Source organism: Anarhichas minor, unplaced genomic scaffold (genome assembly GCF_050575085.1).
Source record: "Anarhichas minor isolate MPS153535 unplaced genomic scaffold, ASM5057508v1 ptg000007l, whole genome shotgun sequence".
NCBI classification, from domain to species: domain Eukaryota; kingdom Metazoa; phylum Chordata; class Actinopteri; order Perciformes; family Anarhichadidae; genus Anarhichas; species Anarhichas minor.
In genome coordinates, this window is record NW_027466453.1 from 11,884,306 (window position 1) to 11,910,321 (window position 26,016).

Here is a 26,016-nt window from a genome sequence, read left to right on the forward strand (position 1 = left end):
CTATGAAATAATTAAGTAGACAAGGACACGTGTGTTCATGAAAGCCAACACTTTAATAACAGCAGGCAAAATAAAACGTACTTTAATGAATCCATAAAAAACAGTGATTTCATTTTTTTTCCAAATTGTAATTAAAATCCGATTCACCCTTTTCCAATCAACAAAAAGGTAAACTAATTAAATAAAACACTGAACTGGAACCTGCTGCCCCCGCAACATATTTTATTTTGATAGGTTTCATGGACATACAGCTATTCTGTATGAAAATTAGTTTTCTCATGCTGTCAACAGTTAGATTACTTTAGTTCATATACATTTATAGATATACTGATAAATCAGCATGTTTAAGAGCTTGTATTTTGTAGATGTATACCTATAGTTTATTGCATCTTTCGTGGATTGATTTACTCATTTGTAACCTTTTCAATGCGTCATTATTGTCCAATTGTCAGTTATTGAATTACTTTCATCACTTCTCATTCTTTTGTGGATGATGTTCTTTGATGGATGTATAAATTACAAGCTCTTTTACTCTGTCTTTATTGCTTTCAACCCATCTGGAAGGCTCTTCACATATAACTGATGCAGATGAACGCAATCCTAAAAACAAAATATTTTAAAAAAAAAGGAGCAAACTGAGGGTGGGAATACATTTTGGAGCGGGCTGCTGAAAAGCTGGCTGGTAATTGATCCTGTACTGTGACAGGACGGACACAACACTGCATTATTCAATTGCAGCTGCCAACCTCTTGAAACATTCGCAATAACAGACATGAGGGTTAACGTACAGCGTCCACCCCCCTCACCTACCAACAAGTGTGTTCCTCTGATCCACGAGAGCAGCCTGAAGCTGCACCTTTCCTGGAGACTTGCATGTTAAAAACATTACTGTTAAGAGTGTCAGTATGCATGGTGAGGAAAGACTATAATAGACATATAACCCCCAGACATATTAGTCTTAACAAGTAAAAGTTTATTGGAATGATACATTTTGCAAAATATTACTTTATGTATATATTTTTTTAACATACTCATTGTGTTCTAAGGGTATCTGTCAAGTTCTCCAGAGGGGAAAGATAGTTAAGACTGTCAAAGGCAAGGATATACAGTATTGTTTCCCAAAAGGTACAATAGACTACACAATCACTGTACCCAGGTCATGAGGAAAAAGATTAATGTTCTGTTTTTGCTTTTTTTTTGCTTCTTTTTTTTTTGAAAATACAATTAGAAAATATGAACGCAAAACATCTCAGATGTAAAAAGTGTTATGTTTGAATGAAGAGTGTGTGTGAGAAAAACTTGATGAAAATAGAAGGCAAACACAAGAGAAGAAGTCGTAATTAGCACAGAGCAGTCGATAGTGTTCAGCTGATAGAAGAGAATTAAAGACAATTAGACAAGGTTTTGTGTGGGGAAACAAAACAATAATTTAAGAAAGGAAAAAGCATTGTGATGACCTCCGTGTCTGAAGTGGATCATGTGGCGTCGCCTTCCACACACACACACACCAACTCTTGATTTAGTCAGAACATAAAGACCAAATATATTACATGTGCTCTCTTTTAAAGGATTACATAGTGTCTTAAAAAGGTTCAAATAATTAGCACAAATCAATTAAATAGGAGATTTGAAAGGATGCGGCATGTGCTTCAGTATTTGCAAAAAAGAAAAAAGAAAAAAAGAAGACCGGACAGGTTGGTTGGTGATCCACTGCATTGTTCAATGTGATGCTCAAACAAATCAAAAAAAGAAGAAGGTTAAAACAGCGATGAGACGGTCGGCAGTGGAAACTATGATTTCTCAAAAAAACATGTTTCAGGTCCGGGAGATGTCTTTGCCCGTTGGGTTGCTTTACCACATGCAAGAGAAACATGTATCATTAAAAAATACACATCATGTTTCCCCAAACAGCATCGGAACCACCTCCATCAGACAATTCAAGACATTCAAAAGGTATCCTGTGTTTGATCGCTATTACATTAAGAGACAGCCAAAAAAAAGAAGAAGAATTACTCGAGCCTACCAAAATCATTTAAGAGGTGAAAAACATTCTCAAAAAAATGTCATGGTACAAGACTTTATGACAAATCGATGCACATCTAACAATTCACAGAAGCTTTTCAGTGAGATGGACAAAGTCTAGCACCTAGGGCCTATGGAGGGTGGGGGTGGGGGTGGGGGGCAAACATCCTTCATCAAACCAAGTGTTCAGTCAACAAACCAGCAATGAGATTTGGTCTGCGATTGTCTTGCATCCACAGAAATAAACTTGGCAAAAGGGGACAGCTTTAGGATCGCTTCCTTAGTTTAATTTGTTACATAGAAAGCTGGAAAACGGAAACAAAAAAAACAAAAAACACTCCAATCTCAACAGTCCCAAAAAAAAAATTTGGTTGGACTGCAAATCTATCTGAAAGTGTTACATGTACGGTATATACAAGAGAAGGGGGGGGAGGAAAAAAAAAACAATCATCAAGGTGAGAAGCACAAGTTCAGTGACAATTATCAGCAAACTTTTGCTCTACAAACCGACCAATGAACAGAGCCCAGGAGAACCTCGCGACGCATTGAACCGGGTCTTGTTCCATCTTCACCACAGAGCAGCCGAGAGTCCGTTTCAATAGCTAAGCATGTTATCCACGACCTCGGCACAAATAAAGCAGAAATGCGCCGCCATCTTTCTTTTAAAATGGATATTGTACAAAAATAACATGCACATTTTGTTTGAAACGTTTTTGCTACCTTTTTTTTTTTGCGTATTAAAATCCACCACCGTCATAGTTACGTACAGAAAACTTTGCAATGTTCTCAGTTTGCAAATTTGGCAGAATTTATATATTTGTTTATTTATGAAATCTTGATTTCAGTTTCACACCTATGAGACAATCTTGAAAAAGATGTAATTGATTTATATATATATATATATATATATATATAAATATATATATTAATATATATGAATATATATATATATATGTATTTATTTATTAAATAAAGAATAGTCAGGAGTGTGACCACATTGTTAGTTGCTGCTAAACCACAGCTTTTTAACCTACCCATGAGCACTAAATAACACACAAGCACAGAGATTGACATAAAGAGGACAAAATGATCACCAATAGGATTCTTAAAATGCTCTAATAAATTCAGCTAAGAGAAAGACAGACTTTAAATGCAAACCTCAGGTTCACCATTTCTCACAGGTCCCCCAAAAAAAAAAGGAGCAAGACGTGGATGAAGTTCACCGTGATAAATCATTTTCACTCCGATCAGAAAGAGGTCACCGCTGCTTCGGCTGCAGCGAGTGCGTCGCCCGCCCAGTAAGCATGCCACACATCTAGCAGACAAAAGGCAGGTGCAGAGAGTTTTTCAAGCTTTAAACCAAAAACGGGCACAAGGGCTGATGCCACCGTCGCCAAAGCTCTGCACCAATGCTTTCGACACAGTTTTCCAACCAGTTGGCATTATGATAGGCACATCTGTTGGACTTGGTATTGCTTGGACAGATTCAGGATGGAGAGATGATGGAAAAAAACGGGTGGGACCAGGGTGACGAGATACAACGATCGCTCTTTGAGAAGCTTGTAGAGAAGGGGAGGGGCATTCTGGGAAAAAATAAAAAATAAGGGAGCCTAGCAGATTCAGTACCTTAACAGAAAAAAAATCAATGCCTCAACCTGCAAAGACTGAAAACATGTCATTACACCATCAGAAAGATACAAGTATAGCTGGACAGCCACATCCTATGCCTGTTCTCCTCGAGCCGCGCTCACAAACACAAGAGGGAGAAATGAAATGAACCGGTAACAGTTGAGAAACAAATCAGAAGAGGCAACACTGCTGGTTCTTTCTTCACTTTGCCTACCTTTCCATTGGGGGGGAGGAGTGGGGGGGGGGTTACATTGTTGTCGTCATTACAAATAAGCAAGTTAGCAGTCCACCCTAGCGCTTCCTTCCTTCCTCTCGACCCCCTTTTACTTTCTAAACCCCTGTCTCTCTCTCTCGCTCTCTTTCTCTCCGCTACTCGTGGTGGGAATCTAGAACTCAGCAAACTCCTTTGCACACTTCTCTGTGAAGGAGACTCTGATTTCCTCTTCCTCGTAGTCATCAAAGTTGCTTGTATCACCGGGGCCTTTGCACTTAGGAATAAAGGGAGCTTCCACCTGAAACACACAAAGACAATCCAATCCATCAGAATGATGCAGAGAACCAAAGCCATGGCAGGAACAACACGACTGGATGTCTATGAACAGATCCCTGGTGAGGAAAGAGACGACAGAGTAGATTTGTATTCATTTAGAGTTGGACAAAGTAACTGAAGAGTTTGGGAGTAAAATGCGTTATGCAATCAGGAAATCATGCGTGAATACTTGGAAGACACACTGCAGGACGACTTTAGTGATCATGTGCTGTCATTCGCTTTCCCTCAAGCCAACTCATCCATTTCTAATTTTGCTGGTAATTTCCTAGATTTCCCAGAATTCATTTCAACAACTGCATGAAAAAAAAAAAAAAAAAAAAAAAGTATGAACTTGCCGGATTCATTTGTGTTACGCACAGGCAGAGAAAAGCAATATCGACATGAAAGAAACACTCTTTTCTGTCAAAAACAAAATCGAGACAAAAATGATTAAATCTGTGTTTGAAATGTTATCATAGTGTTTATTCTGCATATTGTGTCTATGGACCTTTGTCTGCTGACTGTCAGCGCTCATTACATGCCTGACTGCCCTGGTGGGGGGGGGGGGGGGGGGGGGTCCCTCTCTCTGCAGCGTTTTCCTGAGGAGTCCAAGGTTAGGAAGGGTTTGTGAAACCCTTTGACAGCTGTGATTGAGATCTTATACAAATAAACCTGGGACTATGTGGACCAAAACATGGTCGCTTCCACTTCTGGTTTGTTGCGGTGCTGCTGTAATTCCACTGAATCCACCAGCTTCTGTGTTCAGATAAGAAAGCTGGAACACGTGTTTTAGACATTTTCCCACTAGACTCCAATGCAATGTCATCGTGCAGAGGAAGCACAGATGGTGTGGAATTACCCGTAGCCAGATGTAGACTAAAGACATTTCCACTGACCGAAGGCTCATTAAAGCCATCTTCCTTTGTCAGCATCACTTTGAGCACATCACTACTGTATAAAGGCTGGCCCCTCTCACCTTCCTCTGGTAGATGGCGATCCAATCGGTGGTGGCGAACCACTTGTGGCCCTTGATGTCATTGACTCCGTTCCTGAGGTTGCCAAAGCGCTTGGTCAGGTCCACCTGCAGCAAATTTCTCAATAGATCCTTGAGGTCGGAGCTGAAGTGGGAGGGAAAGCGAACCTGCAAACAGCGAAAGCAGCTTGAGTGAGTGTTCTCACGCTTTATACCTCATGCTAGTATTTGTAAACACACTGCAGGACTCTGGCCTATCAATAAAGTTATTATTATTACTACCACGGTAGGTCAGTGCAAGCCTGTGAGTGGTGCGTAGTGCGATGACCGGTTCGGTCTAAAATGTGCCCACTAGTGTGGAATTTGGATGCGACTGTCCTGGTTGTGGAACCTCTGTTTGTTTGCACTACTTCACTTTCCTTTGACCTCTTCAATGCGTTAGTCATGTTAGTCCACAGGGTCACTTAGCCTTCCACTGCTAGCTATTGCTTTCCCACCACCGTTGAGTAACGGCAAAGGACAAAAGGCAGAGATGCAAAACCGGCCTGCCTGACGTGAGCTTCGATGCCACGTTCAAAGGCACCAAGAGGCTTGGTGTTGTTGTGGTGTTCCAATGCCCTGGTGACTTGTTAAACTGTACAACCTGAATGACGTCAGTGTGTAGCTAATAAACTATGAAACAAATCTGTGACGTGTGTCAGTTATTTTTTTATGCGAATGTCCCCTCAAGACAAACGGGTAAAGATTCTTCAGTAGAAATGCAAAAAGAGTTATGGTGCCTATCTTTATCTTTTATCTTCTAAAAACAAAACATATTTACAAATAACAAGCCAAAAGTAACATTAAAGATTAAACAATCGTTCTAACAAAAGTAAGAAAAGGATAATGTCAAGCACAAGATTCATTGAGAGAAAATAAATTTGGTATTTTTGTGTTTTGTTCTTGAAATGAAGAGAAATACAAAGCACACATAATTTCAAAGGACAGAGAAACTGATGTGCCAGTAGGAGGAAAATGAGAAACTGTAGCTTCTTCAGGAGAATCCACTTGATACAAGAAGCAGAAGTTACATGATTGGACAATTAACCTTTGACTTTTAGTCTTTACAATTTTAATCTTAAACTGCAAATGTGTCACACAACCACAACAACCCTCTTCATATAATTAGGAGTGATGAACTGAGACAATATCATCACTGATGTTTTTTTTCATCCCACACCTGCCAAAAGCAGCACTGGTGTGAATTACGGATGTTTAAAATGCACCGCGTTGTGCTGGAACAATCAAAATACTTACAAAAATACAAAAAAAGGGGAATGTTTTTGGTCGGCTTATCTAAACTCACCTTCCCTGATACAATCTTCTCGTAAATCTGAATAGGCTGGTCAGCAAAGAAGGGGGGGTAACCAGCAGCCATCTCGTATATCAGCACTCCCAGAGCCCACCAGTCCACTGCTTTATTGTAACCCTGGAAAACACACAGGAAATAAAAATGGCCGTCACATCCTGGTCCTCAAACAAAAGCTCCCACACGTAGGAGTGTTGACAGCAGACAGTAGGCCCGCAGTCCTGAAGCGGACGTACGATGAGAATGAAACGGCTTCCTGAATGAAGTCCCGTGTCGGGAACGCCTACCTTACTGAGGATGATCTCTGGTGCCAGGTACTCCGGGGTGCCACAAAGCGTCCAGGTTCGGCCCTTCACCCTTTTCGCAAATCCAAAATCTGTTACCTGAGGAACAGAGGGCACAGCTCTGAGCACTGACCACACACACACAGGAGCACAGAGACCAGCGCAACATAACCGTCGTTGATGGCGACTAGAAGAAAAGGTGCAATCCTTGCCTGTATGTAACCTTGTTGGTCGATGAGCAGGTTCTCCGGCTTCAGATCTCGGTAGATGAGATCCAGCGAGTGAAGGTATTCAAATGTCAGTACAATCTGGGCTGCGTAGAAGCGGGCGTGCGGTTCACTGCAAAACACACATCGGGCACAATATTTAAATCAACCAGTGGTGCGTAGAGAAAAAACTAAACATAGGAGTGGCCTAAAAGTCAACTCACCTGAATCTACCAATTCTCCTTAAGTGGGAGAACATTTCGCCACCGGGTACATACTCCATTATCATATACAGGTTACTGTTGTCCTGGAGAGAAACGAGCAAAATCTTACTTTGACGAGCAAAACAGGCACACGAGACATAAGGTGAACACGGCGAGAAGACAACCGGATTAACAGTTCAATGCACACCTTAAAAGAGTGCTCCAGCCGCACCAGAAAGGGAAAGCTGACCGCTTGCAGGATACGTTTCTCGTTCAGCGTGTGTTCTATCTGCTTCAGCTTCACTACCTAGGAGGGATCGGGACAAAACATCATTATAGAAACAATAAAAAGAAGAGGATCGCTACTTGTGCCAGCAGTCTTTTACCAACATTCTGACGTCTTAACATTACTAAACTAACATTCGAACATCCCCATGCAAGACTTCATCTACGTCAGACATGATCCGACCTATGAAAAGAGGCCGTCCTTCAGTGGTAATACACTGGGTACTGGCTTCATGGCACTTTAGGACATTTGAACTGAAGAAGATCCACTTGTAGCTCCTCCGTGGAGCTGCTAACCAGCGAGACGTCACAGATAAGAGAGATCACTGAAACCTTTCACTGGGGAGGACTTACAATTTGTCCGATCGGTGGGTTAAATAAACGTCTCGTTTTCTGAATGTTGCCACTTTGTGATCACTTCTAGGCTGTAGACTTGATAGTACACATGGGTTATTTTTGTCTCTCTGGTTTAAAGTGCTCATACAAACACTCTTTAAGAGTGACTGTCAAACTGCTATAGCTACTAATACAATTTCTTCAAAAAGAACATTTATATCATGTCAGAAACAACGGTTAAGCATTCACAGTTCTACTGTAAATGAGCGTACTGGTTCTCTTGAAAGCCTAAAAGTACTGCACCTTCTGTTTGTCAAGTATTTTCATGGCAAAATGCTGGCCCGACTCTTTGTGTTTGACCAGCATGACTCGGCCGAACGAACCAGTGCCTAAGGTCTTCAAACGCTCAAATTGGTCCAACGCCGCAGTTTGCTGAGGGGTCGAAGAGGAAAAAGGTAAACAACAACAACATACCATGAAAAGCCCGACTTTAGTTCACCGTTCCTCCTCAATAATACCTCCATTAACATCCGTCAATAACAAATGTTTACAAAATAATTCCTGTTTTCATGTGAATTAGACATGTTGTCATTCTAACACACACACACGCGCACACACACACACACACACACACACACACACACACACACACACACACACACACACACACACACACACACACACACACACACACACACACACACACACACACACACACACACACACACACACACACACACACACACACACACACACACACACACACACACACACACACACACACACACACACACACACACACACACACACACACACACACACACACACACACACACACACACACACACGCCCAGCAGAGGGTGCACTGCCCCTCTAAAATAAAGAGGAAATGATTTGCTCACGGGCAGAACTACTTCCACGAGTCTGAGTGTAAGTACGGTTTGTAAAAACAGAGGTCGATCTGATACAAGATGTATTATAAGATGCACTATCACACTAACAATACGAGCAAAACACGGCCAAATCACGACACTGACGGAATCCTAAGTAATGATGATTTCACAGACAAAGAAGAAGAAGAAGTAGTAATTCTCGTTCACTCTCTCACCTGTGCTGGATTCTCCCATTTCTTCAGGAAATCTTCTTTGGCTTTGGCAAGAAACTCCTTCACTGTAATTAGGAAACAAAGTGCGGATTCATTAGAGAGAGTTCATCCGTATGTACGAGCACAGACTTACAGGATTTTGAATAATAATTCGTCACTACAACTAATCACCAATAGACCCGGAGAGGAACATAACGCGTAGGTCTGTGTGTGTGTGTGCGCAGAGAAGAACACGCAGGAGGCGAACGTTTCTCTCAACACATTCTGCTCACGGTAATAATAAACCAGTTTATCCACATAGTAGAGCAAATCTCTACCAGTAGGTTGTTTAAGGCCGATATAATAACCTCTAATTCAAAGTACAAGAACAAATACAAAAAGATGATTAGTTAAATATTTGATTGTTACTATACCTCGCCTAAATGATAACAAAAGCAAGTAATTAGAGGTTAAGGTACACCTGTCTGTGCAAGCTCCAACTGCTGCTGAGTCACTTTCCTTGCAAAGAAAAAAGGACACACCAACTCATGACAGAGTTGAGTACAGCAACATTTAAAAACAACAGATTAGATCGGACACAGCTGTAGATCTTTCTGGTGCAGGTTTGCCTCAAAAGTCTGTGGCAGCCAGGTACTAGTGATGGAGGAGGCGACCATGAGGCCTTAAGCTACAGGGTTCTTGGTTGAGCTGGGAGACGTCACGCACACAAAAGCTTCACGAGTCACAGCTTTATGGGACAGCGGCAAAGAGAAAGCCGCTCGTGACATTTGAGCTACAGAGTCAGCCAGGAGCCGTGTGAGAGCCTTTGAAACAAAGTGGGGAAAAAAAGGTTCTATGGTCTAAACTCTAAATAAACTAAATGCTATGTTCAGCGAGCCAAACACCGGACATCACCCCATCATCCCCTAAAAAAAACAATTCATGGTGTTGCCACCGCATCGTGATGTGGGGATGCTTCTCTGCAGCAGACCAGGGACGGCTTGTAGAAAAAACACACAGAAATCCTTCTAGAGACGCGGTCACCAGTCTCAAACATAAAGCCAACGCTACACGGGGACGACTCAAGAGAGTCAAATCCTATCTAGAGTTGGAGCTGTTCAGTCATGGTGCCGGATGCAGCCACCGGCCCACACCACAGAAACCAGTGCTACTGCACTACGGGCCAAAGTCGAATTTGCACACAGAGTTATTTTTCATATTCAATGGATCAGTGCTAGGAGTGCAGTTTAACCTGATGCCACAATGCCGTTAGAAGAAACCCTACACCTGTTCGACACGGCAATTAAAAACACACATTGAACAGTGTGAATACACACGCATACATGTCCGCCGCTATAGACCAACAGACCCGTGCACAGAGATCGACAGCTTAGCACACATACCGTCATATGCAGCCATTCATTTTTTCCTGCCCTTATCTTTATGGTGATGATCACGGAGCTCTGTGGGAACATGTTGATAACCAGTCCTTCCTCATTCCTCCCTTACTATCTGTGTACTAGTTGTGAGGACACTCGCTGCCCGAGCAGATGATAGAGCGCAGCCTCTTCTACTGGTATCCGGGAAACCAAATAGCTGAGGTTGTAGTTTAAAATCTACTGTCGACAAAAAGGAAGATAGTTTTAATTTAGGGTCTTTGATTACTGTAGTAAATATAAAGAACGAGCATGACACAAGTTAACAAAAAAGTTGTACTAATATAAAGTATTTATAACGAACTATAAATAAACTATGTTAAGCTGTTCAGGATGTGGATGTCCATCTGCCTCGGTAATCGATGCAAAACAAAAGCCAAGGTCACAGTTTAAAGTAAGCCGTCAATAGTAATGTAAACACCAACTTCTGGATATTAATATTTAAAACTAATGGGCTTTTAGACCTGTTTAAATGAGAAAACTGAGATAAATATCATCAAAAAACGAAATTGCAACGATCTACATATAGAAATTGTGCATCACACACACACACACACACACACACACACACACACACACACACACACACACACACACACACACACACACACACACACACACACACACACACACACACACACACACACACACACACACACACACACACACACACACACACACACACACACACACACACACACACACACACACACACACACACACCTCGCTAATGTGATTTCCTGCAAATTCCCCAAAGACCGGCAGCTCCAACAATAGGATGGGAGACAGCCAGCAAGAACGGCGGAGACCAAAGTTTGCGTAAACATGTTGGAGAGCACCGCGGCTCCCAGTGAGCTCTGAAGGCAGACCGGTCAACAAGGGAGAAAACATTTCCAGAGAAAGTTGCTCAACTCCCACTTCCAAGCAGATAAAGCCACGCATGGGGCTATTAGATGCTCAGACCAAAGACGTGGGTGCTGCAAAAAGCAGCTGGGAGCGAACTGGCAAAAATCAACAGCTGTCTTGTGAGGAATGCTCTCAGGTGATCACCTCGGGCTCAACCCCCTCAACTCCCCCCCCCAAATTTCCTTACCATCCGGGATGACTATGGGTACCTCTGGTGCTGCAGCATCTGCCGAGCGTGACCCCAATTCACTCGAGCGCGAGGATGACTCCCTCTTTCCTGCATGCCTTCTGGAGCTCTTCCTGTCACACATTAGCCCTGCAAAGTCTCCCCCCCCTCCTCCTCCTCCTCCTCCTCCCTGTTCTTTCCTTGGCCCCTTTCCTCCAGAGTCACTGATTCATGACCTTTCCTTCCCCTCCGAGAGCACCCGGGTCCAGATGAGCAGCCCCGCTCATCCACAGAAACGGGGTTAAGTGTCCTCGCCAGCAAGGGGGGGGACGTCTTCAGTCTTTGCTGTGACCGTCACTTTGCTGGGGACCAAGTTCAGAGAGTAGCCTCCACATCCAGTGTGCAGTCAGACCAGTGCTGCTCCCATTCCACACAGATCAATTGGACCCTTGCTTTGGTTTGTATCAATATTTATTCTGTACACAAAGTACTCTGCCGTTCCCTCCCATGTCAAACACACACACACACACACACACACACACAGAGAGGCTATATATATATTGATCCAAACAGAGGCATAATCACCAGGGGGAGGGGCGTAAAACACTAGCTGGTACATTTATCCAACCCAGAGAGGAAGTCTTTTGGAAAACTAGGCCTAAGTGAAGAGCCTTGAGATGAGCGAGACGCATCTAGAAACTTTCCCTAATTAGCAGAACCAATCGGACCTCACATTTGCCAACTGATTGGGATGTTTTTTTGCAAATCAAGAACACACAAACCACAGTGAAACTTTTTTTTTTTTTTTTTTCCCACCCTGCCCAAATGCACCAGAGAGTCCATGTAGTGCCAGTGCCGAATCAATTCCCCAAAAATCAATCCTGCATCTCTTCCCCTGGGCGTCGCTGGCCCACTCTGACGCAGGAACAGAGGGGTTATATTAGGGCGCGCTGACCGATATCTAACTGTGAAGCGTGCCAAAGCGGGTCCCAGGCTTCACCGGGCCTCGCTCAGAAAGCATGCGTCCCCCGTGTGGTGCACGAGAAAATCAGTCAGAGACTGACAAACAAACATTTTAAACTACATATTGCTGTGCTGCAGAGATGTCCTGACCTACGCATCATATTCTACAGACTTAAAGGAAAAAATATATATATATTTTTTTAATTCACACTATAACTATTTAAATATGTTTTGCAATGACAATGAGAATTATCATTCCCTCCAATATCGGAAACCATATCACAACTGCAATATCAGCCAAAATATTCACAATTAAAATAGATTTTTGGAAAAAAGTGAAGCTGTATGGTAGGGCCAAACTAAACTTGAGCAGTATTTAGTGTAAAGCCTATTATTAAATTGTTATTTATCTTTTAACGTCCTGTCCATAAGTTTCAATGGTGCGTCGACTTGCCAACTCAGTGCTGTGAGCTTATCTGAGGTGGCTGATTGGCGTTTCAACAGTAAAGTCCACTGGTAATCAGTGCGGGGCTTGTGACAAAGCCCCTTTAAAACTGGAGACAGGAAGTGATGAGCGATCCGAAACACAGACCTGCCCCCCTTTTTTTTTTTTTTTCTACACAAACCAGCTGCGTGCGGAGCAGGGGCAGGACGTGAGCCATGTGGATATTTATAGATACAGGGAGTTGACAGGGTGCCACCTCATTATACGAGGTGCAATTCAAAAACACAAAAGATTCAACACAACAATACCGTATGTCATAACACGGCATGTTAAGGAAGTGTGTGAAGTACATGAAAATATTTTAAATATGCGGTCAGACAGATTTGAAAGAGCCCGACCAGTGAGAAAGACAATAACACAAGAGCTTTATACCCCCCAAAAAATAACGTACACGTCTGTTTGGATAGGTTCATTATCACACTGCGTAATAGTTTAAGGCGGATAGTGTTATGCTGTGCAGAACGGTGCCTGACAGACACTTCCACAGAACTGGGAGATGCCTTCCTTTGAACTGTAACTGGGGAACAATAGGCCACAGAGAAGAGACAAACAACAGGCTGCTCTGTGTGTCTATTTGTATGCAAGATCACCCAACCAATGCCAATAGACACTCAACTCACCAGGTCATGATATGAATTTAGTAACAAAAAAAAAAAAAAACAGCTTGATAATCTCTGTTAAACATATAAGATTGAGTTCAGCCTGTGACTGGCTAAGCTAGCGGGACAAACAGCATGGACTACTACCTGACCCATGCTTCTGTCCAGCCCCAGAATGAAAACTCACAGCAGCAGCAAGCCTCTAGCTCATCCTGTTGTTGGCCATGTCTGCCTTCTCCACCGCCCGTGTCCCCTAGACAGGGCCCGGCTCGGTGAAACAGCCTTCCTGCCAGCCTGTGAATAACAGACATCGCACAAGGCAGGAGGAAGCCCGCTGACAGCCAGTGCAGAGTCTCAAACCTGCAGTGTGTCCTGGAGGTTCTAACAAGCGGGGAAATCCAGAAAAATGTGATACCAACAACACCGTGAGGGCCAAAACGTCAAGCTGTCCCGGCTGGCTGCGTTTGGTTTATTAGAGTAGTGGAGGCGATGAGCAAATGTGAAGAGCCTGGGCTGGACCTTCCTTGCTCCTTCACTTCCTGCTGCCGTTCACAGAGCGTCTATCCGCCCCGCTTCCTCCCGTGGGCCAGAAATCCGCTTTGTATACTAGCACTCCGCGCTCGTCTTCTCCAGCCTGGAAACTTCAGTGGAAAGAGACCCCGCGCACCACAACAAGCTCTCAGTCTCCACACTTTCTCTTTCTGTAGAAAGAAAAACAGGCTGCCATGTTGTCCTTCATATCTAGCTGCTCTGTGGAAAATGACGCCCCTCTGTGTGGGCTCTGGACCCCTAGTCTCTGGGTATCAGGGTGGACCTGCGGTGATCAGGTTGATAAGGATGTGACGCATGACATGTGTGAACAAATGTTCCAGTGTAGGAGTGTCTGCTTTGTCTTCTAACCTACTAATCCGCCAATTGACACAACTTCTTGAGCATTAAAAACAAACAACCCTCTGTGCTACAACACCTGAGAGTCATGGGCCTTGTTACAAAAGGATTATCAGTGATGGGTTAGTCTTGCATAGCCAGTCCTATCTCCACAGCGCTGTGTCAGCGCTACACAAAGGTCTCGCTCCGCACATTATCATTCTGGTATCGGGGGGGGGGGGGGGGGGGCGCAATGGCTTGTTTGTGATTGGTTTAAAAAGACATACAATGGTCTTGGGTGTCCTCGCGAAATAGATAACGCAAACAGCGGAAGGGGAAGGCTTATACCCACAGTCTACATCCGGTGAGTCAGAATGGGGATCAGTTTACATAACAGAGGGTCTGGAAGCCAGTCTTCACACATACTCTCTACCAGCAACAAGGAGCCGACACTCATTTTGCAGATACCTGCTCTCAGACTTTGCACACTTGAGCGTTATTGATGGTGTCGTGGATAAAACCATAAAACGGTGTCCTCGGCAGCCTTTTCTAAGGCCGGTGATCCCAAGGAAACAAAAACTCTTTGAGTTAACATGCGTTTTATTAGGAAATAGGATTATAGGGGTCCCGAATTTAGTAGTTCAACTCTGAGGATCAATGTAACTAAGTGTCTTATATTTTGCTAGCTTATACAAACGTGTTATTATAGTGATAAAAACTGATCTGATATGGGAGAAGTTCATCAAGGTAATGAAAGGTTGTGAGAAACAACAGCCCAAAAAACAATTGGCATAAGCGGGGCATCTCTTCTTCACTGTCTTGCACACAAACACACGCGCACAGTGACGCATACAAGGGCCCTTGTTCTAAATGCTGCTCATCACATGATGTTCAAGAGACTCCTCAACTCCCAAGTTTTCTGCCTGGAGAGCATCACCCTCATGCATCATATGACCCCGTCCTGGTGGCTTTTACCTTCTCCGATAACAACCAACTCCCCTCTACTCACTTACTGTCAGACGCAGCCTGTGGGGCTCGATGCTCGGGTCCACGTTGCATTAAGATTCAACACATCACCTGCTAAAACATCCCAAAATATGTGCATCTTCACACTTCCCAATTTCTCAAAACAACACTTTTTGTATATAGAGGAATATTTTATTTTTACTTTATTAAAAGTGCACAGGAAAAACCTCACACAAGTGTTTATGTTTGCAATGTTGTTGTAGCATTTAACCTTATGAGAGTAGGGAAATGAAAACATCTGAAACACATGAACATGAAGAAACCTATGACTGGTGTATAAGGATGGTTGTTGTCATCCTCACTGGCTCTTATGAATATAACCTGAGGCTTTGAAATCACGAGCTTTTCCACAGAATCAGCGGAGAGAATGAATAACATCCTCTGCTGCTGAGATGAACACACTGTCACAGTACAACAGCTTGTTTGAAGAGTATATGTGGAGGTGAAAGGCAACTTTCATAGGGCTTCATCTTGAGTTGACAAACCAGCAAAGTTGAGCCAATTCTGCATATAAGAATAGGGTGTCAACAGCACTATTACGTGGGGTCAGTGTGTAGGGTCCCTTGGCCTTGATGCAGTATACAGGTGACATGTTGGAGTCTTTATATAGGTGTCATTATGGAAAACAGGAAATAGCAACATAGCATGACATGGCTAGCTGCTGTAGCTACGGGTAAAGGGTACTCACCGCTCTCCATCTCGTTGCCCTTCTTTGCGGTGGGCGTGTTGCCCATGATAGCAGGCTGATGGTGGAGTCCCTGGGCTCAGACTGAGTCTTCCTTTACAAGTCGATGAGTGATGCTACACCGCTAACGCAGTCGCTGGGGCTCAATGACGCTGACAGCTAGCTGCTAGCTACCATTATTGACTACCGTGTGTAAATATATTTCCTCCAAATGCCCCTCCTCGAGGAGGTCGTAAAAACACCCAACCAAGCGAGTATATACACACACAAGCCTGCAGCTAATACTGACGCTTCAGGTTAGCTAAGCTAGCTGCCTATAGCAGAGATGGACCAGGAGATGTTAGCTTTGTAGCGTTAGCTTGTGGATTTACAAGCGAGCCCCGGTAACTTGAGATGTCACTCGGCTGTCCGTTATTTCCAGAGACGACTTGGTTTATCCAAAATACAGTCCGGACCATGAGGCGGATCGTCGAAAGCTGTTTTCTCCCTAACGTTCACAAACAAGCTAGCGTTAGCTTGTAGCGTTAGCTGTTAGCGTCCCTCGCTGTCTTCTCCTGGCCTGAACTAAACCAGGTGCTATCTCTGTGTCGGCAGGCCTTTTCACTTGAGACCTGGATAATAAAAGTGGTGTCCAGGTTATTCTTTGTTTCCGCTGTTGGTGATTTCAAACGGATCTCTCTCCATTCGTTTCTAAACCAGGCATCAAGTGCAACGGTTTCCTGGGACCGACCATCTGATAGTCGATTCCTAAGATCAACAGACCCCTTCCATTAATCTTCAGACCACAAGGGAAACTCCAGTCATCCATCCACCGGGTCCCGCCTCCCACTGGCTCTGATTGGCTACACACACAGATCCTCACGCGACACAAGTCGCAATTGAAGCGCTGATTGGCTAAGCACCAACGCATCCAGACATTACATTGATGCAATTCGTCTGTCAAATTATTTAGTCCCGCCTCCCAGACTTGCTAGTAGCCAATACGCCCATAACTGTAATTGTGTGTGTTTTTTTTTCCATTTACTTTAAATTATCAGCTGTTAGTATTTATCAGGCTGAGTTTCGTTGCACGATACAAATAAAACGTTGTCGCATCTCGCGATCGCAATCTTATTTGCAGAGTAGTCTCTTCCAGAGCCAGGTCTGTAGCCTAGCCTCCCCTTTACCCGAGCGATCTGTGATTGGGTGTGACGTTAACACAGGCTATTTTTAGTAAAATGTGAAAATATAACAGGACACTCACAGTGATATTTGTGTTACATAGTTGGCACTTTGTTGTCTTTAACCTTATCATGAAAAAATAAAAGGGAATTGCTTGGTGCATTCATAACAAGGTGGACACTTAGAAAAGTGGTTCGTATTCTGTTTCCTTGCTTCTGTGATCTCATTTGAAAAAAGACAAAATAAGACATGTAATAAGGAGGAACATAGATGTCTCTATCACACATACATTCACATTACTAATACAATGTTTTTTTAATTTGGAACACACAGATGCAAACAAAACAAAACACGGAGAAAGGGATGGAGCCCATCCAAAACTCAACAATCTAAGTGGGAAAAGGTTTAAGTGAAAAATAAAGTTGAACACAAATATGATTGCAGAATATCAAATTCCTGTACGGCAATATATTGCAGTGTATTTGCCTATCGCTTCAGTGTTAAAATCCTCTTATATGGGTAAAAATGAGTTCTGCACCAACAAAAGGAAGGAAGTTGAATCACACATCAGCTTGCTTTCAGTTCAGCGCATCATTCCACAGCTACCTTTCTCCATCCCAGGAGTTAAACTAGTTCGATATTGCTTTCATAGGTGTGAGATGCTTCTAATCTTCCTCGGAAACAAACACTTAACTGGGGCTCAAGATGAGAGTTCATTTCTCAGGTAAATAATGGCTGTAAGGCAAAGATGTCTGTACATCCACACTAGAATGTCCACAGGCGTTCTTCAAAAGTGAAGGTTTCCTGCTGTGAGTTATCACATTTGGGGCTGGGGGTTGTCTCTATAAGAAGTCCATGGAGTTATCGGGTAGTATCCCTAAGGGCGGGGCCTTGCCTGGGAGACAAGACGGAGGGAGCATGGAGTTTGACGAGGGATCCACGTTTTCACAGTCCTCCATTCGCTCTGCACACCCTTCCCAGTTTATATGGAATCTGGTCACACGTGGGTTTGATGCCAAAATATTTCTCTGGAGCTGGAGGATGGAAATACAGATAAATACTTTCAGATATTTTCATAACATCTGAATATCAATGTGTATTTAACCGTATCATCTAATTACATTACACAACTGTGTGCTAACGGGTGTGACCAAGACAAACATACAATGTCTGCTGACACATTTTACAACCTAAATGGAAACAATCGGTCCACATTTGAAAAAAACATTTCCCTAGAGGACTGATTAATTTCCCATTAGCTGCAGCTAATGTACATATTGCTAATATCTAGACTCAGGGCAAGAAGATAGTACAAAGGTGCCAAATGATATTCATCCAACAATAATCAACAAACAACTACAAAATAACCCACATTGAACTACAACTTTGCATTTGTGAGTGAAAAGTTAAAGTTACTATCTGAATTAAGAACATAGTTCACAGAGTAGTAACATTTCTGCCTAACTAGTTACATAACCAAAGGAATTTAATAGGATTACATTTCATTGTTGAAGGACCAAACAATGTGTTCCAAAGTGCAACAGCTTTCATTCTGCAATGTTTTAGTGCACCATGCTGCTATAAGACTACCACTGTTCTCATGGTTGACACAAAGAAACAAACATTCTTCTTAGGTTTGAGTAGTGTATACGGTCTTTTGTAATGTTTGTATTGTGTATTTTTGAGTCATTTTCATTGCAAAATTCCTTCAAAAGTCTTCTTCAGCCAGACATCGTTAACAAACATCAGTAATCAAAGTGTGAAATAAGCATTAGAAGTCAACCGTTAGTCTGACCTGTGTGTAGTCTGGCTTGATCGGTGGGTTTTCCCGAAGCTCCGGTTCTGTGTATTCATTGTTCACATAGTAACCGATGCGAATGAACTCCTGGCCGCGGTACGTGCAGGTAATCAGCACGACAGTCACACCAACAGCATCACTCTCAGGAATCAATCCAGTGTTTGGGGCATCGGCCTGTTACAAGAAACACAAATATAAAGCAACTTTTATAAGCAACTGTTAGACGAAACACAAATATAAAGCAACTTTTATAAGCAACTGTTAGACAAAACACAAATATAAAGCAACTTTTATAAGCAACTGTTACAAGAAACACAAATATAAAGCAACTTTTATAAGCAACTGTTACAAGAAACACAAATATAAAGCAACGGTCTACTTGTCAAATGCTGATGGTGGCACCAGGGTTGTGAAATGATTAAAACCTGTCAGTATGAAAGATAAGCTTGTAAAAGTGCAGTCAGTCTATTTGGACTATTTGTCTATAAATAGATTATAACACGTTTTATTTACCAAAAGGGTCCGTACAGTACTTCTACAAAACACTGATGAATTAATAGTTACAGATAATGCAGTGAAATCAACAAGTATAACGACATAATGCAAATTAAAGTTATATTCCATGTTGTTTCACGTAACATATTTTTACAAGGCCGTAGATTCATTTTTAACAATTATAAATATAGATGGAGCAAATACATTTATGTCACTCAAAATATGTTTCCAACGACCCTTTAATGTCTGGCTGATCCTGCACCTTAAAGATTTCTGGTTTATGATTCTGTATAACGTTAATCAGACTTGAGACGATCCTGCTGAGCATGTAGTCTGTTAGTAGACTATGAACATAAAGAATTACGAGTGTTTTTACTTGACTGAAACGGCTTTTGAAGAAATCTGATATTGATATTTGAGAGTTTAAAAAATCCAATAATGATAAACGCCCATTGTTTATTTTCTTTACACAACCCATAAGAGTTTTTGATAAGGTTCCCTACATGTTTGCATTTCCATACTTTAATTTCTTGTTGTTTATCAGTTGCCATATTTACTGATAAAGATACATTTGCAATGAGCTAATATAGACCAGAGGCTAATTCTCGTAGTCACTTTCTTTACATACAGCATCACAACCAGTTTTACTTCCGGAAAAACAACCACCAGATGAACAGGTTGTGCTCGGGAACTGCAGTATAGTCTCCTCGTTGTTGAAAGATGTAAAAGTGTCTGTTTGTAATTTCTGATCATTCAACCTGCTATGTGTACAATTAGAAAGCTATGCAGGAGAGAAAAACAACTGTTTTTAAAGGCGAGGATGCTGAGAGGATCCAATTGCCATTTCTGAAAAGCGTAATAACAAGTTGTTATATTACGTATATGCTATATGGCTAAAGCAACACAAAGCACTAGTTCGGTTAGTTTGCCGGAACCAAACACACCTGAAACACGAACATATGTCTCCCAGCAGGCACCGGGCCGACCAACACGGAGTCGAGGATTTGGTCGTACTCTTCACTCTCTGCTGAGCCAACGTAGATGATCTTCCATTCCAGGTCTACAAAAAATAAGAAGTTATGTTTCACTATTAAATGATAATTTATAGTAGTGTGTAGTGAACGTAGTGCTGAGACAATTAGTTAATTTATCAGTTAGGTGACGAACAAAAGTTATTGATGACACACTATCATATTTGTCAATAATCTAGTAAAAAATACTTACACCACCTGGATAAAGCTCATCAAATACAGTCTATAGGTAATTGCTTTTCAGCATATTTACAAATCATACCATAAGTAATTTTGCTTTCACTTTCCATAGCAAGAGCTTGTAATACAGAAATGTGTCCAAACAGGTCACATTTACATTTACAGATCATAATATTCAAGGGAATGCATTACTTGTGCAAAGCTATTGTGTAACGTCATAATCAATATTCATTTAATGTATGACTAATAATCAACATGCTACCATGAACAATAAAGACCACAGCGAAAGTAATATACAAAGTATAATGTAATAGTGAATTGAAACTCAAAACGTTGCGCTGACACCAATTTTTTGGACTTATGTTACGTGTAAAAGTAGAGTAACGTGAACACTGACTTCAACGTTACTCTCAACCCCCCAATGCTTATTGGTGGGATTTTTAAAACCCTTAAAAAAATGCCTAGTTTCACAATACTAGCTAAATGAGAAACATTAAACGTAATAACGTGGAAGGCATACGATGAATGAACAACTTAAAGATGTGTCCACCACGAAGAACACATTCATTCAACCTGTGTAAAAGTACTTTGCTATTACCTTGTAACGTGGGGTTACTTTTCACAAATTCCAACTTTCAGTTAAGTTAGCCAATGTAGCTAAACTAGCGCACACAGCTATGGATAACGTTAGCTTTTAGCAATCTCTAGTGACGTTACGCAAACAGAAGTAACGTTAGCAACACTCAGCTTTACTACGTTCACTTTTACTTTACGTTACCTACCTTCGGGAAGGTCCTCCATACACTCAAATGTTATCTCGAACTGAAAGGGGTTTCCAAAGCGACTCGGGTTATCTAGGACAGCCACATTTAACACCTGTACCTTCGCCATTGTTGCCGAAGCGTTAAAAACGGGCTAACCAAAAACAAACGTTCAAACCAGACACCTGGGAATGCTTTAAAAAGCACCAAAACAAGACGTTAACACAGAGAGAGAGAGAGAGAGCGGTATTATCTATCTAACAACTCTGGTTTTACCTAACATAAGCCTTATTTATACCCCTAAATGTAGAATACTACACTCTTAATTAAAGTTCGTATAACTAGCGGACATTGAATTTGAGGATAAATATGATGCTCCCGCCGCTTTCACTACCCAGGCTCCTTTGTGGCTACGGCAAGCGGATAGGTACGCGAGTGGAAAAGGAGCCGCTTCCATCAGAGGAAAGCCAACCTGTCTCAATCGCCCCCTAGTGGCACGATAAATAAGCCTGGGCTGTAATTTGTTTTTTACCAGACAATAAACATAATTTTTTTCCTGACAGGCCAAAGTAGTAAATCAAGTTGGAAGCTTTACTGTAACCTCTTGATCTATCAACTGTCAAGTCAGTCAATATGTTGCAATATTTTGCTAGTGTTTGTTCGGTAAAATAAATGTCCCACCCAAGGAAAGGTCGACAGGCACATTACACAATATATAGTGATGCAAGGAGATACAACAGTGCTACAATACAACCTTGGAAATTATCCTTGAAACAGTTCTCTACTGAACAAAAATATAGTTTAAGCGTCACAATTGTATTTATTGCAAGACTATCACTTCACTTTCAGGCACATTTCATTGTACATGTGATGGACAAGAATGGCATACAAATAAATAAGTTAAAGTAAACAACAAGACAGAGGTCTACAACTTGGGCATAGCTTTTATATGGTAAAGACAATTATCCTATTTGCAATGAAATAGCGTTTTCATATTTTTGATGAATCTTTATTGAATTTGATGAGCAGCAGGCCATATTTTCAACACTGCATATTACCATTCATCACCACCATCACTTTTTTTTTTTCCAATTAGGGTTATGTAATTGTCTGCCTTCCACATAACCTACTCTGTGAATATAATACATAAAGATGGTATGGGATCTCCTCACACTGACTGCTGTAATATATGAGTCATTTTCTACAGCAGTTATCTGCTTTTCAAGAAACGCCTCACTACTCTCACACACTGTCCAAATGAAAACTATTTGACCCCCACAGATTAGGCTTGAAGCAGCCTACATTTCCTTTGCCCCTCTAAATCTGAGAAGGGGGAGATTAGGTGAGGATTAGAGTCCACTGGACCAGCTGGCCGCCGAATTCATACCTAAAATATCTCAGGAATGTCGATATCCTTTCTGATGTCGGGTAACATGAAACCTGATGGAGGCGCTGTTTCATGCCACCGCCAGCAGCCAGGTTGCAAGGTAAGAGCTGTGCACGGTAGTACAGTTAAACATTGTGCTCCAGCAGGCTGGTGCAAGTGAGAGCAACCTGTCCTTTAGACTCTCTTTAGAAAAAGAAAAAGTTCAGTTTAAATCAAGTAGTCTATCAGGAGCTTAATAGGCATAATGTGACATACATGTCATTAAAGTTATCTTTTAGATGATAAGGGTATTTTTTTTTTATGTCAACAGGAGGACTGCTCTGCTTCACTGGGCTGAACCGGGTTTTTCTTCGACTTTGTTACAAAGGAGTATCTGTCCGCTCTGCTGCAGGTGGATATCTGCGCTCAGGTAATGTAACACGAAACTCAGCCATGTGACCAATGGCGATTTGAAGACTAGACGAAACTAGAAAGAAAAAAAAAACTGCTTTACATAAAACACCAACGAGTAGCGCAGTCGAGGATGTAGAGCCGTATTGGATCCTAGCTGTTTCAGAAGCACGGCTTTTGTCCGGAGATGTTACCTCATTTTCATCGGACTAAACCATTTGTTGCCGTTTCATTTTTGACAAGGTGAGAGGCGGAAGCGAGGAATACACCTGCTCGATGTTTCCCGGTTTGCTTAGATCACCTGAAAACAACCTGATCCATGTTATGCCTCTAAAACAGCTTGTTGAAAGTTAACTTAACAATATGTTGTATTTTATTACCACAAGTTATAATAATAATACTGCTGCAAATGAGAAGGGGTTGAACATTAAAGCGTTTCAATATGCTATTAATAGCATATTATGTTCCTGTGGTCTGAGCAGGTTTAATGGTGATTCAACATCAGGCTGAATGTGTGACTCAGTGGCTGAATGGTGTTTCTGACTCAACCTCAGAATAAAGATTTAGAGTGTCAAGTAAATACAGGACATTTGTCTTTACATTTCCTACAATGATGTGTCTTCAGCTGTTCAAGATGGGCCAATAAATCCATGCAGTGAATGTTGGACCCAGTGAAATGGACCCGAGCTGAGGCCCCAAAGCCTGAGTCTGCCCTCCCTTTGCCGTGCTGGTCACGAGTAGAGATGGCAGCATGTCCGGATGTGCTGGTCATGCCTGGAGTTTTGGTCAGGAGTGTTTTACTGCTGGTACTGAGCAGTAATCCTGTGTGGGGTGAGTCAGTAACCATCCCTTCATCCTCAGCACAACCACACAAATAAGACATCTGACCACACCTAGAGCGTGCACACACACACACACACACAGACACACACACACACACAACATTATATCATGCAATGATAAATAAAACAAAAATGATACGGGACATTCCAGAGCAAATCTGAAACATGCACAGGCTTGTCATCATGTTGTCAGAACGTTTGACTAAGAACTGACTTAAGAAACACATTCTGCCATATGAGAAGAGTATATTTACATCAGGTTTCATCTTATCAATAACTAAACACACAAAAGAATCCAATTTAACAATACATTCAGCCGCCATGCTCAAAAGAGAACGCTTTTGAGCATGGCGGCTCCTTCCTGTAACCCCTGCTTCTTGTTATCAAGTTGCACTTGTGTCCTTGCAAAGTTTGCTATTTGCCCTGGTGAATGATTGACTCATAACATGGGCCAAAAACACAACTTTCTTAATATAACGATGTTCGGTGCCTTTGTGATGCTCAAAACAATCAAAAAAAACGAACAAGAAAACGGTACATTTTCATTTTTGTATCCATATTTTAAAGAAACGTGTCGTTTTCACTCAGCTGACTGTGTAGCTGCAGCACACTCTGCATGCCTGAGCTTCTCCTCCTCCGCATTCACTCTCCCGGTCAGGTAGTTTTTAGTTTTGTGATGTCACTGGGTAATCACATGGCTGGTCATGGATACAATGGCTGGGAACAGCAACAGACTTACGGGACATCTGGTGTGCAGCGTTTTGTGTTTGTTGCCTTGAAAGTGTGCATAAGGCTAATAGCAACCTCTGCTTTGCCGTCGGTTCCTCTTTTTCCTACTTGTGTTAAATAATGTTTCCATTGCTTAAAAAGAGGTTTAACTTTAATATGAATGAATCACAAAGATTTAACGTAGGTTTTGGAGCTGATTTTTATTAATGAAGACGTTATATCTTAAATTTGAAATGTAAAAACAACAATTGGCAGTTTTAAGGAGGGTTGTGAACTGGACTACTTCTTGCCTGGGACCATTAATGTCCCGGAGTCTCTAGATTAATGGGAGAAACCAGATTACAGCAGTAGTTGGACACACATGCTGACATGCGGTGCCCTGGTTACTGAAAAAACTAAAGTTTAAATGCGCTTGTCACTTAAAACAACTGGTCAAATAAGTCTCCTAGATTATTATTAACTATTTAGTTAATAGGTTACCAGTTACCAGCAGTTAGGAAGCCCATACTGAAACATCTTGAGACTGTAAAGAGTTTGCATTGTTACTATAATTGTTCCTGACGTTTCTGCTATTTTCACAGGGAATTCTACTACGCCTGGAAGTAACACCGGTTCTAATAACACTGCTGTGAGTAAATAACCTTCATCACGACCACTAAATGACACCAGAAAATGTTCCTTTCTATCACCAGATTGACCACTGTCCTGTAACTTTCCACTTGCAGGGCCCCAACATAGACATAGCGGCTATCGTGGCCCCCACGGTCACGCTGGGCGTTCTGGCCATAGTGTTGGCTGTGCTCGGCTGGCTCTTCTGCGTGGTGAAAAAGAGGAGACAGACTGAAGGGACGTATAGACCCAGTGCGGAGGAACAGTCCGGTGCACACGGCGTGGCGGCACCAGATGCTCTACAGTTACCAAAGGAGGAAAGACTCATTTGAGATTTAGTGCTTTATGTATTTGAGAAAATCCCGTACGGACAAAGGCAGCAAGCTTTTGCATGGCGTCGCTCCTGTGTGAGGAGGCTCTCTGCCTCGAGCTGATCAATGAAAGAAAAGTCTCCCAAGGTTTAAGAGAGGACAGATTTTAGTTTTTATTTCAACAAGCACTGAATGGTTCCTGCATGGCACCATGTAGAAATGCACCTGGATGTCTGGATCTCGCCCGTTTTAAGAACACTTGAACATTTC

General features: G+C 42.1%; 2 protein-coding genes across 4 annotated transcripts; both read right to left on the reverse strand.

The window, feature by feature from the left end:
- Positions 1-952: 952 nt before the first annotated feature.
- Positions 953-16,872, reverse strand: prkacaa (protein kinase, cAMP-dependent, catalytic, alpha, genome duplicate a). 3 transcript variants are annotated; one of them, XM_076085851.1, is made up of 10 exons: positions 16,056-16,872; positions 8,924-8,985; positions 8,119-8,247; positions 7,403-7,501; positions 7,216-7,298; positions 6,998-7,124; positions 6,789-6,884; positions 6,499-6,621; positions 5,157-5,321; positions 953-4,163 (listed from the first exon to the last, which is right to left on the reverse strand). In XM_076085851.1, the coding sequence occupies exons 1-10, from the start codon at positions 16,099-16,101 to the stop codon at positions 4,038-4,040; spliced, it is 1,056 nt and encodes a 351-aa protein (XP_075941966.1). In that variant the 5' UTR covers positions 16,102-16,872; the 3' UTR covers positions 953-4,037. The 3 variants fall into 3 exon arrangements, with proteins under 3 accessions (XP_075941966.1, XP_075941965.1, XP_075941967.1); XM_076085850.1 differs by lacking the exon at positions 16,056-16,872 and adding an exon at positions 13,662-14,555; XM_076085852.1 differs by lacking the exon at positions 16,056-16,872 and adding an exon at positions 11,429-13,610.
- Positions 16,873-17,503: 631 nt separating this feature from the next.
- Positions 17,504-21,878, reverse strand: asf1ba (anti-silencing function 1Ba histone chaperone). The gene is made up of 4 exons (XM_076085856.1): positions 21,500-21,878; positions 20,451-20,566; positions 19,009-19,185; positions 17,504-18,247 (listed from the first exon to the last, which is right to left on the reverse strand). The coding sequence occupies exons 1-4, from the start codon at positions 21,606-21,608 to the stop codon at positions 18,056-18,058; spliced, it is 594 nt and encodes a 197-aa protein (XP_075941971.1). The 5' UTR covers positions 21,609-21,878; the 3' UTR covers positions 17,504-18,055.
- Between the last annotated feature and the right edge of the window lie 4,138 nt (positions 21,879-26,016).

What these genes read in the sequence shown, in the direction of transcription:
- prkacaa (XM_076085850.1), bottom strand. Translation starts at nt 13,785, where the DNA reads ATGTCTGTTATTCACAGGCTGGCAGGAAGGCTGTTTCACCGAGCCGGG. An exon ending in ACCAACAAGGTTACATACAG is followed by an intron (nt 6,885 to 6,997) that starts GCAAGGATTGCA and finishes TCTGTTCCTCAG; the next exon opens with GTAACAGATTTTGGATTTGC. An exon ending in CAGAGATCATCCTCAGTAAG is followed by an intron (nt 6,622 to 6,788) that starts GTAGGCGTTCCC and finishes TGTGTTTTCCAG; the next exon opens with GGTTACAATAAAGCAGTGGA.
- asf1ba (XM_076085856.1), bottom strand. Translation starts at nt 21,608, where the DNA reads ATGGCGAAGGTACAGGTGTTAAATGTGGCTGTCCTAGATAACCCGAGT. An exon ending in TATGGAGGACCTTCCCGAAG is followed by an intron (nt 20,567 to 21,499) that starts GTAGGTAACGTA and finishes TATTTTTTGTAG; the next exon opens with ACCTGGAATGGAAGATCATC. An exon ending in GACATATGTTCGTGTTTCAG is followed by an intron (nt 19,186 to 20,450) that starts GTGTGTTTGGTT and finishes TTCTTGTAACAG; the next exon opens with GCCGATGCCCCAAACACTGG.